A 20,616-nucleotide genomic window follows, 5' to 3' on the forward strand; every position below is an offset into this window, starting at 1 on the left:
AGACAAATGTTCCGGTAAGGGTTCAAATGCCTTAGCTCTTAAGAAGAAAGGGGAAGGAAACAACCAGAGAAAAGTTCCCACCAAGGAAACTAACATATCTGGGGGGGGAGGAGGAAAAAAACAAAAACAAAAAACCACCCCACCACAGATCAGGTCACGAACTAGCAACTAGAAGCTCTCTGGTTACTCAGCTCTGCACAGAAGAATGCATCGTTCTCTTGGAGTAGATATTGACTCTATTGGGACATTTTGGGGAAGGAAGGAGGCATCACCATTCTAGACATTTTAGGAACAGAGGGAAAGGAACTACCAAACAACATGCATCAACTGACATTTCAGGTTGATTGTAGCTTTCTGGTATCACAGACATACCTACCCTCCTTTCATTTTGTAAAGATCCCTGCACTGATAATAAATCATCACCCCTACAGGCACAAGGATCAGCGCACCAAATTTACAACACAGCACTAACAATGATTATATCACAGATTTTTAGTTCTATATCCCATAATGGCTGTTCTATTAGTACTCGCAGTGCTTCATGGGTGCTATGTGTTAACATTATTGCTGCAAAAGGCTTTGGAAATTGATACTAGCCTTAGCTGACGGCTGGCAGAATTCCAAAGCCTGTTCTGTCCATTTCTCAACTCCATAGTGAACACTCATGCTGGGTGTATGGTACCTTTGGATAGAAGTATGGATGCTGAAGTATACACAATTATATACAGGCACTCCTTAGCAGTTGGTTTGATATTGGTGCATCACAGTAGATGAAGGTATTGCACATGATCAGCATGTCCTTCCAACTGTCATTTTTATTTTTTTAAATTTATCCCTTTACACAATAATTTGCTTTGAATAGAGACAACTGTGCAAAAATCTTTCAAATGATTAATTCCAAAAGGGTGGAGAGGCACTGTAATGTTTAGCTGACATACACTGCTACTCAGCACATGCCAGTTTGAAGCAGCAGGATGTATCAGTGTACACATGTTTAAATACTACACTTGCTTCTGCTGAAGTGCTTTCTTCTAATGAACACAAAATAACTTAATCTCTTCATACTCTGACAGTTGCGATCAGAGTAATAGAAAGATTCTGTCTGCCCAACAAAGGGCCAGGAGCTAAATTCTGCTGTTATCAGATACACCAGTGTAAATCCAAAGCAACTCTATTGAAATGGAATTACTGTACTTACACAGGTGAGAGAGACAGAAGAATCCGGTTCTGTGTGATTCACTGAGTCAGCAAATGCAATCCTGATGGGTACTCTTGTTCAGAAAGTTGTTACAACTCAATTCACTTTCAATTAGATGTTTCTTTTATCAAACCAGCAGCAAGCAAGGAAGGGGGGGGGGGGGGGGTTAAAGCTTGTTAACCAACTGGGAACAGAATTATTTACTCTCTGAATGTTGGGCTTGTTTTCCTCCAAGACGTACAACAAAGGCTGAATGGACTCTGAGCAATTGAAGGGCAGATTTCTATATGGGATGAGCTAACTGGGAACTAGTTAGACTCTCTTCCTCCGTTAAAGAGTCCCTAAGGCAAAGAGAAAAAAAACTTTGTATAGAAACTGGTCATCTCTCTCCCATACTTGAGTACTATGAACAACAGTGACCAGACAAGATTGTATTAATCTGTCCCAGGCCATTTCCTTTTTCAATCAAATTCACAACAACTCTGATAAAATTGTTGAGCTTTTACTCTGGTTTATTTGTGTTTTAAACAGGTGTGGGGCAAGGTGGGAAACAAGCAGCACATTTTTAAAAAACTTGTTGTGTGCTACATTGGTAAATAAATAAGCTTTAAAAAAAGTTAGATTTATGTATGTATGTACACACACCAAATTAAATCCAAACCTTGCATGAGGCCTGTCTCTTCAACACAATAAAGGAGGGGTCCTATTTTACAGCAGGCACAAAAGCTACAGCTGACTGCTCCAATTACATCAACCTGGTCAGAAGAGGCTGAGAGGAGAAACTAATGAGAGTAAGAGAAAGAAAAACTAGGTAACAACACAGATGTAGCTATAACATTTCTACACACAATTCTGCACATCCATCTCTGCTTGGTGCTCTTAGGGTGCATCACCTGCTGGGATCTCATAACACATAGTGCCCAATTCTCCATTATTCACACTCTGCAGTTCTCTCATTCTTCTCCTGCATCTCCCTCTTTTCTTCCCCTATTCATCCTGTGCCCCACAATGCCTCTCCAGTTTTTTCAGATCAGATTTAGATCGAGTGTCCAGTTAGGGTAGTATAATTAAAAAAGGGGGATGAGCTCTTAAGACTATTTCCACAAACAAAACAAAAAGGGGTTTTTTTTATTTTTTTTTTAATTATATTATAAAAGTCTGTTAAAATTCTGCAGACTTCTGGCAAGAGAAAGCTGTTCAAGTTTGGTAATTTGGCCCAGAGGTCTTTGTCTTCAAAACCTACAGACCACTGAAACTCAACTGGCAAGAAGCACGCAGTGCATGGAGCAAATACCTGACCAAAAGAAGGATGGGATATGAATGGGAAAAGGCCTATAACATTGAAACAAAATACTGTGAAGCAGCAACTGGCCATGAATGAAGTGTCCTATTTATGCTACACGGTACGCTTTCAAGAGCGTGAATTCCTTCCTGTTGGTGCGGGCCGCCCAGATGAAGAGGGCAGCTGCCATAAACTGTAAAGGAGCAGATACACAAGCCAGGCAGAAGGACCAGCCAAATTCACCCTGCACCTCATCAGGTGGGTGCAGCTTCTTGTGGAGCAGCTCAATTCCAGCTACGTAGCAGCCGACTGAGCCCAGCGTACACAGACCTGGGGAATAAACAGTAAAGGACAATCAGCTCACCGTACAGATGCCCTGGCTGACACGGTCAGGGAAGTTACACTGCTAGGAGAGAGAGAGAGGGGACCGGAGCACAGAACAGGACCTACCTGCAAGGAAATGTAGGACTCCTATGGCAATGGCAGGGTAAAGGCTTCGACAGGCACAAGCACAAAGGCCAATCAAAGCCCCAAAGCACATCAGCCCTAGGCTGACAAAGGGCAGGAGGAACTGCAAACGCCAAAGATCTGTGTATGAGAGACATCCACAGGTATGTTAAAAACATGTCAGTGTCTGGCATTCTCCTTGCCCATCTATGTTCATTCCCATACACTACGCCATCAGGGACCTTCAACCTGAGCTAGGAAGGACCCACTGCCTCCTGTGAAAAGAGAGAGAGGAACCTGAATGCGTGTTCACTTACTGAGTTTTCCCACAACAGTGTTCTCTAAATTAATCCTTTCCTACAGCAAACAAACAAATCTCCTACCCTTGCCTTCAAGTCATGACTAAAACCCAGGATTATTATATGAAGTATTAGCTGAGGTGGGCAGATCAAAATAGAGTTACTTCTCTCCTTATTCTCTCACTAATGATTGAATCTGGAAATGAAAATGTCCTCTTTTCTTTTCCTTCCCAGCCTCCTTTATCCCGCACATCTGCCAGAGGTGAAAGGCACTTACAGGTCCGGTTCAGGTCACTACCACTATTGTGGTTCCCAGGCTCCATGTACTTCTCCGCAAATTGATCAGAGAGGGAAAAACTGACGCAGTTTCTGACCATATCAGTTTCTGGAGGGAGGGGGGGAAAAATGCAATAACCACCATCAGTTTTATTCCTTATTTTCATTTGACAATGCTGCTTCATCCAGTATCTGCTGTTCTTTTTACATGAGAAATCCCTTTACTTCTGAGAACTGTTCTCACCCTAAAAATAGTTAATCTTTATAGAGACTAGCCACTCCCCCTTATCCCACTTCTTCCTGGATCAATTCACATCACACATTTACAGCCAAAGCAATAAATACCATAACTCCTTCACAGTTCAGCACTCGCAGTGCTCTTAAATCAGGAAAGAAATATGTCCCCTTGTCAGAAGGATAAACAACTTTGTCATACTCTCATTTTAATGAGTCATTATTAGGAGTTACAATAGTAAACTGCATTTACTAGAGATTAATTATTACATCAGAGGAATATTGAAAAATTGTGCTGGCATATACAGGTCACTCAAGTTGTGTGTCAAGCTAGCTTTACAGCCAGCTGCCTCATCCCTTACATGACACCTCAGGAAGGTTGTTGTGGTAGCTGAAAATAAAGTATCTAATATGCGTGAGTGCTGACCAAATTATTATAGTGAGTGCTTAACTATGCAACCAATAACTTTTTCTTTATACTGATATTCCATTAAAATAAACGTATTGTGCATTTATTTCAATGTGTGACATAAAATTAAAATATGCCGCACCCCCAAGCAATCTAGAGGTCTACGCCAGCGCTTATTGATACAACAGATTGAAATAAATGTGATGCAAGATACCCAAATATTGTATGGTCAGTGCTCTCCATTCTTTAAATTAGACATCCTAACAAAGCAGCTGTGTTTAGCTCAATGCCTTGTTAAACATTTCATGGAACATAAGTACACTTTTTAAACACTTCTATTTCTGTTTGGTTTTTTTTTAAACAATTTTTTTTTTAATATTTCATGGTATTTATTCCCACTGAAAATTTGTCCATCGCCACTTTGAAGTTCTAAAAGAGGCTTTTGAGTTGAGCTGGTTGAAATTTCCATCACAAAGATCCTTCATTAAAAATGGGGTTTCACTGAAAATGATTCCATGGGAAAACGTTGTGACAATTTTTCATAAAAAACAGTCTCTAAATGAAAATTTTCAGGAACACACAATTTAAGCATATTCAAAATTTTTCATTTAGAAACTGTGAGAAAATGCCAACCTTTTCAACCACAATGTTTCCTCTAAAAAAGTGGGAAAAACAATAAAAAATTTTTTTTAAAGTGTCAGAAACAATAACATTTTCACTTTTGCAAGGAATATTTACTCTCACTTTTTAAACTTTAAGAAAAAGCAACAATGATATTTCTCTCAATTGGAAAACAAAGTGCAGAAAAAACCAAATTACACTGGACTCACTTTAAGATGAAACTGAGGCTTGGTCTACACTACCACTTATGTTGGTATAACTACATCACTCATGGGTGAGGAAAATCCACATCACCCGGTGTAGACAGCACTATGCGAATAGAAGGTATTCTCCCGTTGACATAGCTACCGCCTCTCAGGGAGGTGGAATCCCTACACTGATGGGAGAAGCTCTCTTGTCGGCATCGGTAGCATCAGTGCATCTGAGCCACTGTAAGTGTAGACAAGACCTTAACATATCAAATCCTGGTTCTCTAAACACTCACTAGCAGCTGCATAAGGCTTTCCTTTTGCATCTTCAAAACTTTATATTTGCCGTAACTGCTTATTAACCAGAGAAGCTTTCTGGAAAAGAGATCCATTTTGAGGAAATACTGTTTGATATCCAACCCTTAAATTGCAGCTCAAGGCAGGAAAGAACAGGGAAGGTGGAGGAAAATGCTATTTGGAGGATGGACTAATTTACCTGGTGGGCTATACCAGTGAGAGTTTTTGGGAACAGTGATACATCTCCGCCACAATCCAACTGTGCCATTGCACCGGAACAGTGCATCTGTATAAGTCTTCTCATCTGCGTCCATACTGATGAATTCCTCCAAAATACTTCTGCCAAGTTCGCTGGCATTTCCAGCTGGGCTATGATACTCATACCAGAAATCTGTACCGATTGAGGCTGCCATATAAATGGTGGAAATGAGGCAGAGCACGCAGGCAATTACTAGAGCTGTAGCAAAGCGGTTATCCATCATAGTGTTCCAACTGCGGGGGGGAGGAGGAGGGAGAGAAAGGTGAGAAACTCAGAGGTTCAATTAATAATAATGGTAACCCCCCGAGACCAAACGCAAGGTTGACCCTGCTGGGATAAACTGCTCCCTTTATCCATCGACCAATCCCTCCCTGGATGCATAACAACATCTCTTCCTTTTCTTGTTCAACATGCAGCAACGAAGAAGCAATGTTTCCGTCCAAATCCTGAACCTTCAGTTGATTATAAACGGCTCAAGTGTTCAGTGACCATTTAAGATGAAATATTAACCAAGGTCCCTTCTACCACAGTAATCCTACTTCACTTGTCTGTCCGGCCCATTACAATGCCCACACCCAATGCAACTTCATTTGCAAAAGACATCCACTCATGTTCAATTACCACAGGTGCATTCGTTTACAGAAAAGAAACTGTCATGCTTCTAGCCCCAGGCAAGACTCAGTAGGAGTAGGAAGCAGACACAGTAAAATAACTGCTTGGGAGAGAACACGAGGAGTACAATGCACACTTTTAAATATTTATGTCATACCATAAAATCCTTTACAAATGGTCAGTTATGTGCCAAAGCATATAGGAAGTGCTTTAATTGAGATTTAAAGATAGGAAGGGACTAAGTATATGTCTACACTGCAATTAGACACCCACAGCTGGCCAATGACAACTGACTCAGGCTAAGGAGCTGTGTAGTTGTGGGGGTGTTCAGGCTTGGACTAGAGTCTGGGCTCTAGGACCCTGTGAGGTGGGAGGGTCCCAGAGCTCGGGCTGCAGCTCAAGCCTGAATATCTACACCGCAATCAAACAGTCCTTTAGCCCGAGCCCCGTGAGACCGAATGAGCTGGCACCGGCCAGCTGTGGGTGTCGAACTGCAGTGTAGACCTACCCACAGTGACTGGGAGAGTGGAGGGAATTATTACGATTTATAAAGCTTGGTAGTGATGTGTCTCACTTTTCTCTTTTGTCCACAAGGATCTAAAATTGCTTTACAGAAGGTATATTTAGTAGCACTGAGTGTGTCAGTGTTCTTGGTTCTATACAATTTGGGTAGTGGCAAGAAGTAATAAGTGAGCTTAGAGTCTAAAAAGGGATGATGGACACAAAACACAACAACACAGCAGCATATGGACCCTTAAGTACAAATGCTCTGTCAAATATTGTTTTGTTTTTATGTGTTTTTATTAAAGTAGGTAAGGGAGATTGATGTACACTGATTACAACAATAAGAGAAGTGAAGTGAGAGAATGCCCAAAGAATGGAGTAGGTGAAGGAGAAACTGCACACAAGGAAAAAAAAAAAAAAGCTATTTTCACAGCAGTAAGTGATGAAACCAGGGATGAGGTGATCAAGTAAAGAATGGAGTGAAAGCTTTCAGCAAGCAGCAGCTTACATTTCATATAGTAGAAAAGGGAAAGTCATCCTAGAGAGCTGAAAAAAGGGGGAAGTCACAGTCAGAGTAACAAGAAAGGAAGAGAATTTTACGAAAACATTTTAGTAGGACTGGCGGATAGGAAAGATGGGAGCATGCAAGGCCAAAGAGGAGGTGAAACCAGCCTCACAACCTGGCAGGGTTCTAAGTGAAATTACTCCTGGGGGAATTCTGCACTGCTATGCAGCTTTCCTCCCCACCCCACAAAAACAACATTCTGCTGGGGAGGTCCTGTAATTACAACTGTTGCCCAACAGGGTCTGCTGTGGTGCCAGATGACAGAGCAGGAAGCTCCAGGCTGGAGCAGCCAGTCACAGAGTGGGAGAAGGAAAGGCTGCTTTCCTCAGTGCCCTGCCAGTGGGACCAGGTGAGGAGGTACTGGATAAGGGTGGGGTCAGACAACGCAGGGCAAACAAGGCTGCTGTGGGGGTCACATAGACTAAGTTCAAAAGGGCAAGGGGGGTCGGAGGGGACAGGTGGGGGCACAGGAACTAGTAGGGTGACAGCATTGAGCCAGGATCTGAATGGGAGTGGAGATGCAGGGGCACAAGGAGACAGGATATTGGGGGGTTCAGGGACACATTGGGATGGGGGAGAGGCTGAGTGGGGGTGCAGGGACACACGGGAACATGTGTAGATATGCCTGACAATGCGAGAGACTATGGATTAGCTAGGGTCTGCATGGGGGAGGGTCCCCAACTCCCTAACAATCCCTCCCCCTCCAAAAAACCACTCCATACGTCTCCCACCAACACCCAACAACCCTCCAGATTCACTCCCAGGCTCCTTCCCAGCAATTACTTCCCTCTCCCTCAGCTCCTCTATTGCTCCTGACTCTCCCATGCCTTTGCACTGCTTCTGAGTAGTGTAGGAAATTGAATAATACATTTCAGTATTGTATTTAATTTAAAGTTCTATATTAATATTCCTGTTAAAGAATATTTGTAAAAACACATTCCTGAATCTTTATCATCTGTATTATTAGACATATTTGCTGATGGGTATTTTGAAATGAATTACCAAAATAATTGAAACTGGCATGATTATATTGTGTTATTTTAATAAAATATGCAGAATTTTAAAATACTGTGTGAATTTTTAATTTTTTGGTGCAGAATGCCCCCAGGAGTAAATAATATATCCAACTGGAATAGGGAGAACGTAAATGCCCTAACTGAAATTTGCTCAGGACACTAGGGAAAAATATCTTGGGTATTGATCAGGGCCTTAGTTTTACACCTGTTAACAAAACAGTCAGAAAGTGGGGGGGAGGTTCTCTTGGTTTTTTCAATGGTTTGCATGCAGAGGGGGTGGGACTCAGTTTCCCTGGGTGTTACTGGTTTAATGAGGTGATGGAAGAGGGAGTTTGTTGTTACAGAGGACTGGCGATGGCACTTGGGACCCCAGCCAATGGCCTGGAGAATGGATACCCCAGCAACTGGTGACCCAGCTCGGGAGTCACAGCAGGTTCTGGCCAGTGGGGTGCAAAGGATAGCTGAGAGAAGAGGAAGTCCAGACAACCCTCTTTACCTTGATGGAAGACAACGGACAGAGATGGGGCTTGGGGGAGGTGATATCAGATGCCCAGCTGGAAAGGACGGGGATTTGGGACTGGAGAGGGAGAGCAGGCAGAGCCCACCTGGATGCAGGAGAGACTTAGATGTGCTGTGGGAGGCCAGGCCTGAGGGCCCTGAGAGTTTCCTATGCTGTGTTCAGACACTCAATAAACCCTCCTGTTTTACGCTGGCTAAGAGTCACTCCAGTCTAGAGAACAGTGTTGCATTATTCCCTCTCAAGAGTGGAGGCCCCGGGGTTCCAGAGTGAGTGGACTCCCTGAGGGGGCCCATGGCGAGAGACAGGTGTGCTAGGGCTCAGAGAGGTGTGGTTCCAGGAGGTGGAGGGGGTCTAACCCCCGAAAGAGAGTGGACCCCTGAGAAGGGCTGTCACACTGAAGGGGGTTCCCTCCAGGGGCTGTATGGGCCAAGAGTGGGCATGACCTGTGAGTTTGTGACAGACTGCACTGAATCTCATGGGACCAAAAATCCAGGAAAATAGCACTCAAGAGAATTTAACTGAAGGCAGATAATGAAAGAACTCAAATTAGCATTGACCCCCCCCCCACCCTTCCCTAGCCTCCAATTAACAACTTTCTCCTGTTTCCTCTATTGCACTAAAATCAGCATGCCTCTTTCACATTGCAGCATCCAATTTACACAAAATCTGCTTCTTTTTGGAAGTGAGGGAGGAAAATCCCAGAATACCCTATTTACCCTTTTGTACTTTCTTCAGAAGTCTTACAGTGTGGTGATCCTCCCTCTGTATAAGGAGGAAAGCAGTGCCCTGTTTTTAAGACCCCAAGAGGAAGGGAGGTTATTCAAAACTAACTTAAAATTCTGCCCCTGAACTGCCCTGGGATCACTGGTGCTGAGTTCACTGTGGAGCAACTTATTTATCGAAGGTACTGAGCATTTTGTTTGTTTTTTTGTAGCAAGCAGAAAAATGTAGCAAGTTTCCCATCTGCCCTAACGGCTCCATTCATTCAGCTTTCTTTTATACACCATCATTTCACAAATGATGATCTATTTAGAGGGACATAAATGAGGTAAAAAGCAACAGAGCCCTGTGGCACCTTCTAGACTAACAGAAATATTGGAGCATAAGCTGTCGTGGGTGAATACCCACTTCGTCAGACGCATGTGGTGGAAATTTCCAGAGGCAGGTATAAATATGCCGGCAAGAATCAGTCTAGAGATAACGAGGTTAGTTCAATCAGGGGAGGATGAGGCCCTCTTCTAGCAGTGGAGGTGTGAACACCAAGGAAGGAGAAACTGCTTTTGTAGTTGGCTAGCCATTCGCAGTCTTTGGCATCAACCTCCACTGCTAGAAGAGGGCCTCATCCTCCCCTGATTGAACTAACCTCGTTATCTCTAGACTGATTCTTGCCGGCATATTTATACCTGCCTCTGGAAATTCCCACCACATGCGTCTGACGAAGTGGGTATTCACCCACGACAGCTTATGCTCCAATACTTCTGTTAGTCTAGAAGGTGCCACAGGACTGTCACTTTTTACAGATCCAGACTAACACGGCTACCCCTCTGATAAATGAAGTAGTTTAAGCCTACCATTTAACTTCTATTTTAAATAACTAACCTTACAGAATTGTTAATTTAAAAAAAGTCAATGAAAACATTTGCTTGAATACAAAAATTCCTGTGTGTAGTCCTAATATTGCACCACCATGCTCACACCCAGGAAGCAGGAGGTGAAAGTAGCCAGTCCAGTTTCACTGACCAAGATACATGAACCATAAATGAGTGAGTGAATAGCTAAGTTCCTCAAATTCTGTCCTGATGATTTCTCAGATAATCAGTGACGCTAGTAAGGAAATTTATGAAAGTTAACAAAAGGAGAGAATACAACTTTTAACCTGACAGTGTCCTTTATCTCACACAGGTGGCTAGCAAGGGCAATGGTGGTGTTGAGAGGTATTTCATTATATTTAATTGGCCAGGGAGGCAGGGTAGAAGGAGAAACATGACAGGCACCAGCCTCTGAGAGAAGATTATTGTAGGGATTTGAGAAGGGGTATGACTCAAAGTGAAAATAAACAAATAAAAGGGAATAAAAATCAATATGCACAAAATCATCAGAAGAGGAAAAAACCCATTACCGCCCCCCCCCGGGTGCCCTGCCCCGCCCCTCTTAAAATAAATAAGTAAGTAATGGAAATATCTCATCTCCTAGAACTGGAAGGGACCTTGAAAGGTCATCGAGTCCAGCCCCCTGCCTTCACTAGCTGGGCCAAGTACTGATTTTGCCCCAGATCCCCAAGCGGCCCCCTCAAGGATTGAACTCACAAACCTGGGTTTAGCAGGCCAATGCTCAAACCACTGAGCTATCCCTCTCCCCCCCCATGCCCTTCCCTCTGTCCTCTCCCCCCCCTCCCTCTGTCCTCTCCCCCCACGTGCCCTGCCCCCACCTCCCTCTATCCTCCCCCAAGCCCTCCTCGGTGCCCTCCCTTTGTCTGCCCCCACTTCAGCACCCTGCCCCCCTGTCTGTACTCCTCCTGTTACCCCCTCCCCCGTGCCCCAACTACCCATATCCCTCCCCGCCCCGCACTCACCGTCCACCTCCTCATTCCCTCCTTCCGACTCTGCGCTGCCGTTTCCGTCTCCCACCCCCGCACCACGCGGGGAGAGGGAGCAGCCTGGAGATGCTCATCCACCCCCCGGCCGCCGGGCATCCTGGGACTTGTAGTGTCCCGTTGGCTCCTCGGCGCTCCCGGCGGGCCCGGCGCGGGGCATCCTGGGCCTTGTCGTTCACCTGGAGGGTTGTTCGCAACGCATCCCGGGAGTTGTAGTCTGCAGAGCGCTCGGCATCCTGGGAGTTGTAGTCTGTCACTGCCTGGGCAGTGCGCCCCCTAGGCGCTGGTGGGGCAGGGAGCAGCTACATTTGTGTCTGGGCAAAGCAGAGTTAGGGACTCCTCACATGCATCTGGTTGGCTCTTCTCCTCACCCCTGAGGAAAGAGAGCAAATCCTCTGCAATCCCCCAGTGTGGCTGGGCACCTGCAACTCACCAGTCAGCATGGTAAAAATCATAATTAAAAAACATTCCTTAGATGATGTCACGTCTCCCAGATGTTCCCTACCCCATTCACATGGAAGCTGATTCTCACACACTGCCCTGGCTGCTTGAGTTGGTGCTTTAAGGAAAACAACAAAGTGTGTGAGACCAGCAATAAATTCACAAGTGTTGACAACAATTACCTCCCCAACCCATTTAATAAAATCCCCACCCCTCCTATACATCCTGCACAGGTTAAATGAGGGGCCTATAATGGGCAAAGGAATCCATATGTTAAGTGTGTTTTGATTAGAAACCTAGAATCTAACTACTCCCAGCTTTGGTTTTACAAAACCAAAGCTGACCAACACAATTGTGCAAAACTAAAACAGAAGCCTCCATCAGAGATGCGTTGTGGGATTGGTGGGAGGGGCGGCACATGAGGTCAGATGCCCCCAGGATTTCTGCCAGGGTGTATATGCCCTGCCCTGAACCCTGCTGAATAGCACCAGAATCTTTAAATTCTCCCCCCCTGCCCAATCAAAAGTGCCTGTCCTTCCTGCCCTTCATCCTGGTTTTCCTCATCTCTAATGGCTTTTCATAGGACAGTCCCATTCAACTCCACCTCTTGACCAGCTGGAAAGCCTTCCACAGTCCACATGACCCAGAAAGCTGTTGACAATGGGGGAGAAGGGGGGAGAGAGAGAGAGATTGGTTTCAAAATAATATTTGAAGCAGAATTTTATTTTTTACAAAAGTTTTCACACACATTTGTTTCAATATTTTAACATTGATTTTCAAACATTTTTGTTTAGCATTGTTCATTTTTTAAATGGAAATTTTTAAAAAGGATTTATTTTAAATTTTGAAACATTTTTTCAAATCCCATCCACATGGGATTTTTTCAAATCCCACCATTAAGATGACATAAAAATTACACGGATGACAACAATTTTTTTTCTTCTCTGTTTTTCATTTTCTCTTATTTCCCCCTTTCCCCTCTGTATAATATTTGATTGGTCATTTTAGCCACATAGCAAGATTTTTAAAAATGTATTTAAAAATAAAAAAAATTGGAACATTTGCTATTTTTAAAATAGTAAAAAATGATTTTTTTTATAATAAACAGTGATTAAAAGTTTTGCATAAATTGGTCTTTTAAAGAAAAATACAGGTTCTGAATAAGATTTGTTAATACTTGTATGGTAAGATAATGAAGGCTAATACAACAGTTTTATAAAAAATAGCAAAAATAGATTTTTAAAAAAAATATCTATATAAAAAGAGCATTTTTAATCAAAAAAATTTGGTTAAAAAATTGTAACCCACTCTAATGACCATCATTTCAAATCCCCCTAAGCCACAGTAGAAACGCCAGTAGACTCCATTAGAATTTTTCAGATAGACTCTTGGATTTTACTGCTCACTGTTGGTTTCTTCTGTCCTCTTTATTTTTATCAGTGGCCCAGGACCCAACCACCCAACAGATTGATTCTGTTTTTCCAAACCCTAGTTGTCAAATGTAATTTCCACTAGGAGAGAAATCCAATGGGGGAGAACGTGCCCTACATCTGCCACAACCATCCAGAAGAATAGCCTTGGTTGGCACCTCCATCCACAAAACTACCCCCTTGCCTATATATTGACTCAGTGCCTGCAGTTCTTACCCTAACTAGTGTTACAGCTTCCCCAGTGTTGCAAGACCCTACGGAGGACAACATGTCCTACATCTGGCATAAACAGCATTTCAGGTATCCTAAACTGGTACCAGAGAAAATGACCCCTCTCAGCTGGCATGCCTCTTGCTATTACAATGACAAGTGTTAAAGAGACCCCAGGCTGGAATCTGTATTAGCTGGGTGCCTGCAAACTTGCCATAATCAGCGTCAGCAAGACTATAAATTCTTTCCTTTTTAATGGGTGGGCAGATCCTGCTGTTTTTCCCCTTAGTGCAGGCTTCTGAACTGTATCCGGTTATGAGTTATTGCATTCTGTTTTATATCTGAATTTACCTCTGTTCCCCTCATATTATCTCACTGTTTATTACTGTCACTTTTTATTTGATGTATTTATTATTTCATTTTATATAAACACCCTGGGGCAAAAAGCTTGAGGCACATGTAAATTTACAAGAAAAGCACATTTAATAAGTAAATATAAATAGAGAGACTATCAGCCGATTAAAAATCTTGATGTTGGAAATGCTGAATCATGAATCTAAGATTACAGAAAACTTTATTTGCATTCAAGAAATTAAAATCAATATTGCCTTAGACTTCCTATGCCGATAGTGTGGCCATGTATCTCATTTCTGAGTTTATCACAGAATCAGAAGGCTAGTATCACAAATGTACTATCAGCCTTTCACCATTGAGAACAAGGAAATCAACTGGTATGATCGCTATTTTCTGCAAAGCTGCTGCAGCTTTAGGGGAAACACAATTACACTTCAACTTACAGCCATCATGCTTAAGAGCATCCTAATTTTGCCTTAAATTTCCTTGTTTTTTCCCATAGGGAAGACTGGGAATACAGTACTGCAAATATTGAGGTAATATTAGTTCTATATCTAAGGCAATTAGTACATTTTAAGCATGACAAACGTATGTAAAATTGTCCCAAGATGCCTTTTTGAACATTGCAAAAATATAACCATTAAAGGAGAATGGTGCTAATTCAAACTAGTGCGTAGAAATGACTGAATTTAGGGCCAGATTTCAGAAGACTTCAGCTCCCATGTGGCTGCATTTTCAAACGATCTTAGCTGGTCACAATGGTGGCTCAGAAGTACTGAGCACATTTGAAAAATCTGGTCCTAATTTAGGTGCATAAATGGGAGCTAAGCTCTATTGAAAACCTGGTTGTAGCTGTGGGTGCCTGAAAATCTGGCCCTACATGAATAAGAGTCTTTACTGAATCAACACAATACAAAAGCAAGGCTAATACATTCAAGATACCTTTTTGCTGCCTTTTTGACAATTATAGATCACTTTTTAATTATTTATGGTAATACTTCACATTGGACTTGTAAATGTTCTGAATTATTTGTAAAATAATTGTTAGTAATATGGTAACTCACAACAGCACCCAGAAAGCTTGCTAGATACTCTACAGAACAAATAGAAATGAGCCCTGTTGCAAACAGCATACACTCTAATTTTTAACTTAACAAATGTGCTTAACAAACTGTAGGGAAGAGATGGAGTGTGAAACTATAAAGGTACAACTATGTAGTTTTTCAATTTGGGCACATGCATATCTTGATGACTCAGTTAAGGTCTTTTTAAATATTTATGACTGATTCACTTCTTGTGAGCATTGTGGAAAAAGTTAATCTTAAGGAGAAACTGCTATTAAATCGTTAATGATGAGAGATGGGGAGAGAGCCCTGCATACATTTATGAGCGTCCCCTGAATCTAGTTCTAAATACACTATAGAGGAATATATCATATGTATTTGCTAGCATGCTGGAATTATTGTGGAGCTAATTTTAATTTAGCATATTTCCTGACACAGTGACTGAAGGGAAAGGAATGCCCATCCCATCCCATCTGGGTATACAATTTTGCAAGTGATTTTTGAAGGAAAAAGTCCCTTTGAATAGAAATGAATGAAACTGGCTCAGTTCTCAACTCACTATTAGAGCTGGTTGAAAACTTCTGAATTTAAACATTTTTAAAAGAAATACGGGGACAAAGTTTTGTGAAAATTATTCTTATTTTTCAGCCATCTCTAGTCACTGTGCCACAGAATCACAGAAATAAGAGATGGGAAAGATCTTTTATCTTGTTCAGTCCAAGGGGTCTCAAACCTTTCTATTCTATGATCACTTCATAACAGAGATCTTTTCACAGACCATCTCATATCCAAAAAACACCAAATCCCAAATCAGTTGGCTCTCAACATCTTTCATTCAGTGGACCAATGGGAAAGTTCCCTGGATCACTGATGATTCATAAATCTAGTCTATCCTTGTGCCTGGGAAGGACAGATACTACACTGTAACTATACTTTGTGGAGTTTGTGCACTATAATTTTAAATGTTCTAAGCTATGAGGCTTAGCCCATTTCTCTTGAAAGACGATTTCAGAATCCATGGGGCCACTGCAGATTTGAGGGTACTGGTCATCAGGCCTAAGGTGCATTGACAGAGTTGTGTGGTGGTGCAGGGCTGGAAAAGCTGGGGAGTTTGCAGATCTAAAGCTGCAGGGCTGAGTGGAGGAGAATGTTGGAAGAAGACAGAGGAGAGTGGCTGGAAATCAGAACTGAGATTTATTGGCTGGAAAGATTAATAGAATAATCAGATGTGTTGCTGTTTAGGAATATTGGCATTGGCAAAGCTGTACTGGAATCAAGGACTAAATCGAGACTAAGCAATGCTGACAGGGCTGTATGTGGGGTAGCTTGGAATTGGAATAGCAGCAGATGTTGCAGATAAGAGATTAAATGAATTAGCAAAGCTTTCAGTATGACAGCAAGAGAGAATAACATAGGAGCTACGTACCAGAACTGCATGGAATTTGTAGTGCCAGGGGGAGGCAAGACTGGAATAAACAGGCATTTTGGAGGTCAGGAGTGAGGTAGTTAGGCAGAGCTGGCGATGGGGAAGGAAGAGCAATTTTAGACTTGAAATTGCAGCAGAAAATGGAAACAAGGACCCTTTCTGATTCTGAGCCACACAGAGAGGAATCCAGAAATGGAATAGCAGGTAGTGCTGCAAGTCAGGACTGATATGCATTGACAAGACTCTGTGTGCAGATCCAAGGGCTGGAATAGCAGGATTTGCTGCTACAGATCAGAATGGAGAAGGCAGGGTTTTAAACAGCTTTTCCTTAGTCACATTTATATAGGTGATAGTCACTGTAACCAGAAAATCAGTTGACAAAATAAGCCAAGGTATAAACCTCCAAGCCTTAGAAAAATATATAAACAGACTAACAACAAGTTAGTCAAGAGAGAGGGAGAGAGAGAGAGAGAGAGAGAGAGAAAACAACATAATGCTGTATTAACCACTTCCTGGTTTCTCTCCATCATCTCAAACCTTCTCACCTATAATAATATCCCGCTTAAAGAGAAAGAAAGAAAAAAACCTTACCCAAACAGTTCAAAACCTTTAAAAAAAAAAAAGCCAACCTTAAAAGACATCATGGTCAAATGCAAAATGCAGATAAAAATCAGTTAGACAAAAAAATACAACTCAACCCATCAACTCCTACAGAACGTCTGACTTGAGTGGGTTTGACTAATCAGACCCTCCTTTTGCTTGTCTTTATATGATTGGCTGAGAGGGATGCAGAATTGTGAATATTAAAGTGTGTGAGGGGGTGTGCGGGGTGTGTATGGGGGTGTGGTTTTTTTTAAGATGTTTCTTAAGATCTTTCGGAAAAAAGAAGAAAGATCAACACTGCTATCTCTGATGATAATAGTAAGGGTGGTGTCAGCTCGTCCAGAGACGGGCTTCGATCATTTTTTTTCTTTAAGATGTCTGAGACACCTTTCAACTATAACGATAGCTATGAATATTTCTTTCCCACTGAGAGTCCTGAAGAGTACTGCCAAGCTCTGCACATGCCATATATGGGCATTTTCCTTCCTATTCTGTATACCACTGTGTTCCTGGTGGGAATCGTCGGCAATTCCATCCTGATTGGAGCCCTGGTCTTCAAATTTAGAGTCCGCAGGCTGATCGACACCTTTATCCTCAACTTAGCTGCCTCTGACTTTGTTTTCCTCCTCACATTGCCACTCTGGGTACACAAGGAGATCTGGCTGGGGGTCTGGAGGTCAGGCTCCTTTCTCTGCAAGGGCAGTTCCTACATCATCTCAGTCAACATGTATTGCAGTATCTTCCTCCTCACTTGCATGAGTGCTGATCGGTACCTGGCCATCATGTACCCCTCTGTAGCCAGGAAAGTCAGAACAAGATTCTACACTAATGGACTTTGCATCTGTGTCTGGATTCTCTCCTGCCTCCTAGGGCTTCCCACCCTTCTGTCCAGAGAACTCAGGCAATATAATGGCCAGGCTTACTGCACAGATGTGGAGCTCACACCTGCTAAACGGATTGTGTCACTGGTAACGTTAATTCTGGCCTTCTTTTTCCCCTTGCTGAGCATCTTGACCTTCTACTGCTCCATCACCAAGAAGCTCTGCATGCATTTCCAGAAATCTGGGAAACATGACAAAAAGCTGAGGAAATCTATCAAGATTGTCTTCATTGTAGTGGCTGCCTTTGTTTTCTCCTGGATTCCCTACAACATTTTCAGGCTTCTGGCTATCATCTCTGGGCTCCAGGACCTGAAGCCACCTTTCTGCCTTCCTTATGTCCTTGCCCAGGCGGGCATGGAAGTGAGCAGCCCCTTTGCATTTGCCAACAGCTGTGCCAACCCTTTCATCTACTACTGCTTCGATGGCTATATCCGCAGGAACATCTCACAGTGCCTGTGTCCATGCGTGAAGGGCCACAGCACTGGGAGCAGTTCTGACACCCTGGACACTCGCATCAGCTACTCTTTGTCCACTTTTATTCATGGGGAGGATGCCATTAGGAAACGGAGGCGCTCTCTGTCATTCTGAGAGGAGCGGGGACTTTGGAAGGAGACATTTCTTCCAATGGAGAGATGATGCGGGGAAAAAGGTCCACAGAAAAAAGCATGAAGGCAAAAAAAGAAAAAGAGTGTGAGAGTGTAAGGGGTAGAGAGAATGAGTGAGAGAGTGTAATATGGTAGAACTTCTAGTTACAGAGGAAAATATCATGTTAATTTCCTTTAATTATATAGTTATAATTGGAATATAACACTGTAACTATAGAGTAACTACAGGGTTCTGCAGATTACTGTGTAATTACATTGAGCAGATCTAAAACTAGCCTACAGAGAAATACACACAAATGCTTAAAATCAAAATCCCAATGCTCTGCACAAATAACTACAAACTATAGAGCAACTCACCAGATTCAGAACTAGCTTGTCACACTCAGGAAGCCTGTGAGCGGAAATGCTCATTAGAGTGAAGCAAATAATTCAGAAAAAATAATGTGTTTATTGAGTTTATCTTCTTTTTTGTTTGTGGAAAATCCAAGTAGTCATGATTTTCTCAACATGTATTTGTTATTCAAAATTTGTTGAGGTTTTTGATTTTGTGCATTTTGTTTATTCATTCCAGTGTTGTCAGCTCTCACAGTTTTATCACGATTCTCACAATATTTGATGTTTTTCTTAAAGCTTCAGCTTCTGGAAGCATGAAATTATGGGAGAATCCTAAATTTCATTTAAAATAAGTTTCTAGCCCTCACAGTTGCAGAGAAAAACTGGAAAATGTGACCCAAGTGTAACTTGGAAGCTCAAAGCTAAATGGCAAATAAAAAGAACCCAACATTTATTATTTTCATAAAATATTGATCTTTTGGGGCTTGACTCATGATTTTTGAATGCTTGAGTTGTCAATGCTGTATTGTTTGAAATCCAAAATTCAGCTTGTGTTGCTTACTGCAGTTAGTAATTTCAGTCACCTGGTATTGTTACAGTTCACACATCGGAGGAGTGCAGCTGCTGCAGTCAGGTTTCTGGTGCAGATGTTCGTGGAAAGCAAAATTAAAATGTATGTCCCACAAGTATTTGAATGCTTGAGTTTGGAATTTGTTTTCTGTGAGCATTCATGCTAGCAAGATTCAGTCACATGAATGTTCATAGAAGGGAACACAAAAGAGGGGAAAGTCTTAGTTTGTTAAAAAGGTGAGAGAATATTCACAGAAAACAGGTTTGCAGCAATTTTTGCTGGTGGTTAAACCACCAGTGATCTTTTAGAAATGCCTATGCCATAGAACTGTACATTTGATATGCTGTAGCAAACACATCAATTGTCCAAATAGTGCCAGCTCTAATGGCAAATAGGATTCTTTTTATCACTATGGGCAAAACTGGAGGAGCATGTAAATTCCACAGATTGGGACTGTAAATTCTGTAAAGCCAACTAATTTCATGTTTTTTCATTTTCTCCCCCTTTTTCAATTTTAAAAGCCCAGTCATGTAAATACTCACCCCTAAAAGCTAGCCCAATGTTAGGTTTATACAGTTAAAATGCTGAGAACTAAGGTTCTACCAGAAATGTTAGCTCAGTTGTGTTGCAACATGTCCCATACTCCTGCTTTACTTGTTAAATATGTAGCTTAATCTACTATTGCTTGTCATAAAAATAATAAATCTATACCATAAAGCATCCAGGATTTGCAATGTTTAGAGATTGCCATTTGAAAGATTAGATACTTCCCTTTTCAATTTCCTGAGTTTTTACAATTTTATCTTTCTTTATTCCTTTTTTTTTTCTTTTGCATTTAGCCTTTCTAGATCCAAAACTAGTTATTGCAAAACCCACAATAGGGTTTAGAGGACAGAAATAATTTGATAATCATCACCATATGATAAAATGAACATGTTGCAATTCATGATTTTCAATATAAGTAAAGAGATCTTATAGATATTTGTAACTATTTAAGGTGAAGAGATGCAGCTCTGCTATGGGAGGAAATCCTCCTGCACATGATGTGTTTAAAAACAACAAAAGTTTCTACGCTATTCCTCTGCTATGCTGCAAGCGGTTGCAATTAATGGGGTAGCAGTCATTAAGTTATTTGTTTTGGGTTTTTTTAAACAGTTTTCTCATCCCTAAAATGGAAATTTATGCTAAGTTTTGGGATGGAAAAGCGTGCCAAAAATTAAGCCTGTACAAAAGTGTGCTCTAGTTGCCTGGGGGATTAAGCCATATATGTGTGGCTAAAACCCCTAGACAGCTTTGAAAAATATCAACAACTGAATCAACTTCTTTTTCTATTAGAATCTGTCTCTCTCTTCTTCCTCTCTTTCTGATCTCCCTACCA

The 20,616-nt window shown here is 41.9% G+C and overlaps 2 protein-coding genes across 3 annotated transcripts; one reads left to right on the top strand and one right to left on the bottom strand.

The window, feature by feature from the left end:
* Nucleotides 1-795: 795 nt before the first annotated feature.
* Nucleotides 796-11,409, bottom strand: CLDND1 (claudin domain containing 1). 2 transcript variants are annotated; one of them, XR_008446650.1, is made up of 6 exons: nt 11,300-11,409; nt 5,451-5,743; nt 3,504-3,611; nt 2,931-3,068; nt 1,860-2,810; nt 796-1,539 (listed from the first exon to the last, which is right to left on the bottom strand). XR_008446650.1 is itself a non-coding variant. In XM_054043965.1 (5 exons), the coding sequence occupies exons 2-5, from the start codon at nt 5,731-5,733 to the stop codon at nt 2,590-2,592; spliced, it is 750 nt and encodes a 249-aa protein (XP_053899940.1). In that variant the 5' UTR covers nt 5,734-5,743; nt 11,300-11,409; the 3' UTR covers nt 796-2,589. The 2 variants fall into 2 exon arrangements, 1 of the variants encoding a protein (XP_053899940.1); XM_054043965.1 differs by having other exon boundaries at nt 796-2,810.
* A 5,900-nt stretch (nt 11,410-17,309) lies between these two features.
* On the top strand, nt 17,310-18,317 carry GPR15 (G protein-coupled receptor 15). The gene has a single exon (XM_054016513.1). The coding sequence runs from the start codon at nt 17,310-17,312 to the stop codon at nt 18,315-18,317; it is 1,008 nt and encodes a 335-aa protein (XP_053872488.1).
* The last annotated feature ends 2,299 nt before the right edge of the window (nt 18,318-20,616 follow it).

Source organism: Malaclemys terrapin, chromosome 1, assembly GCF_027887155.1.
Source record: "Malaclemys terrapin pileata isolate rMalTer1 chromosome 1, rMalTer1.hap1, whole genome shotgun sequence".
Taxonomy (NCBI): domain Eukaryota; kingdom Metazoa; phylum Chordata; order Testudines; family Emydidae; genus Malaclemys; species Malaclemys terrapin.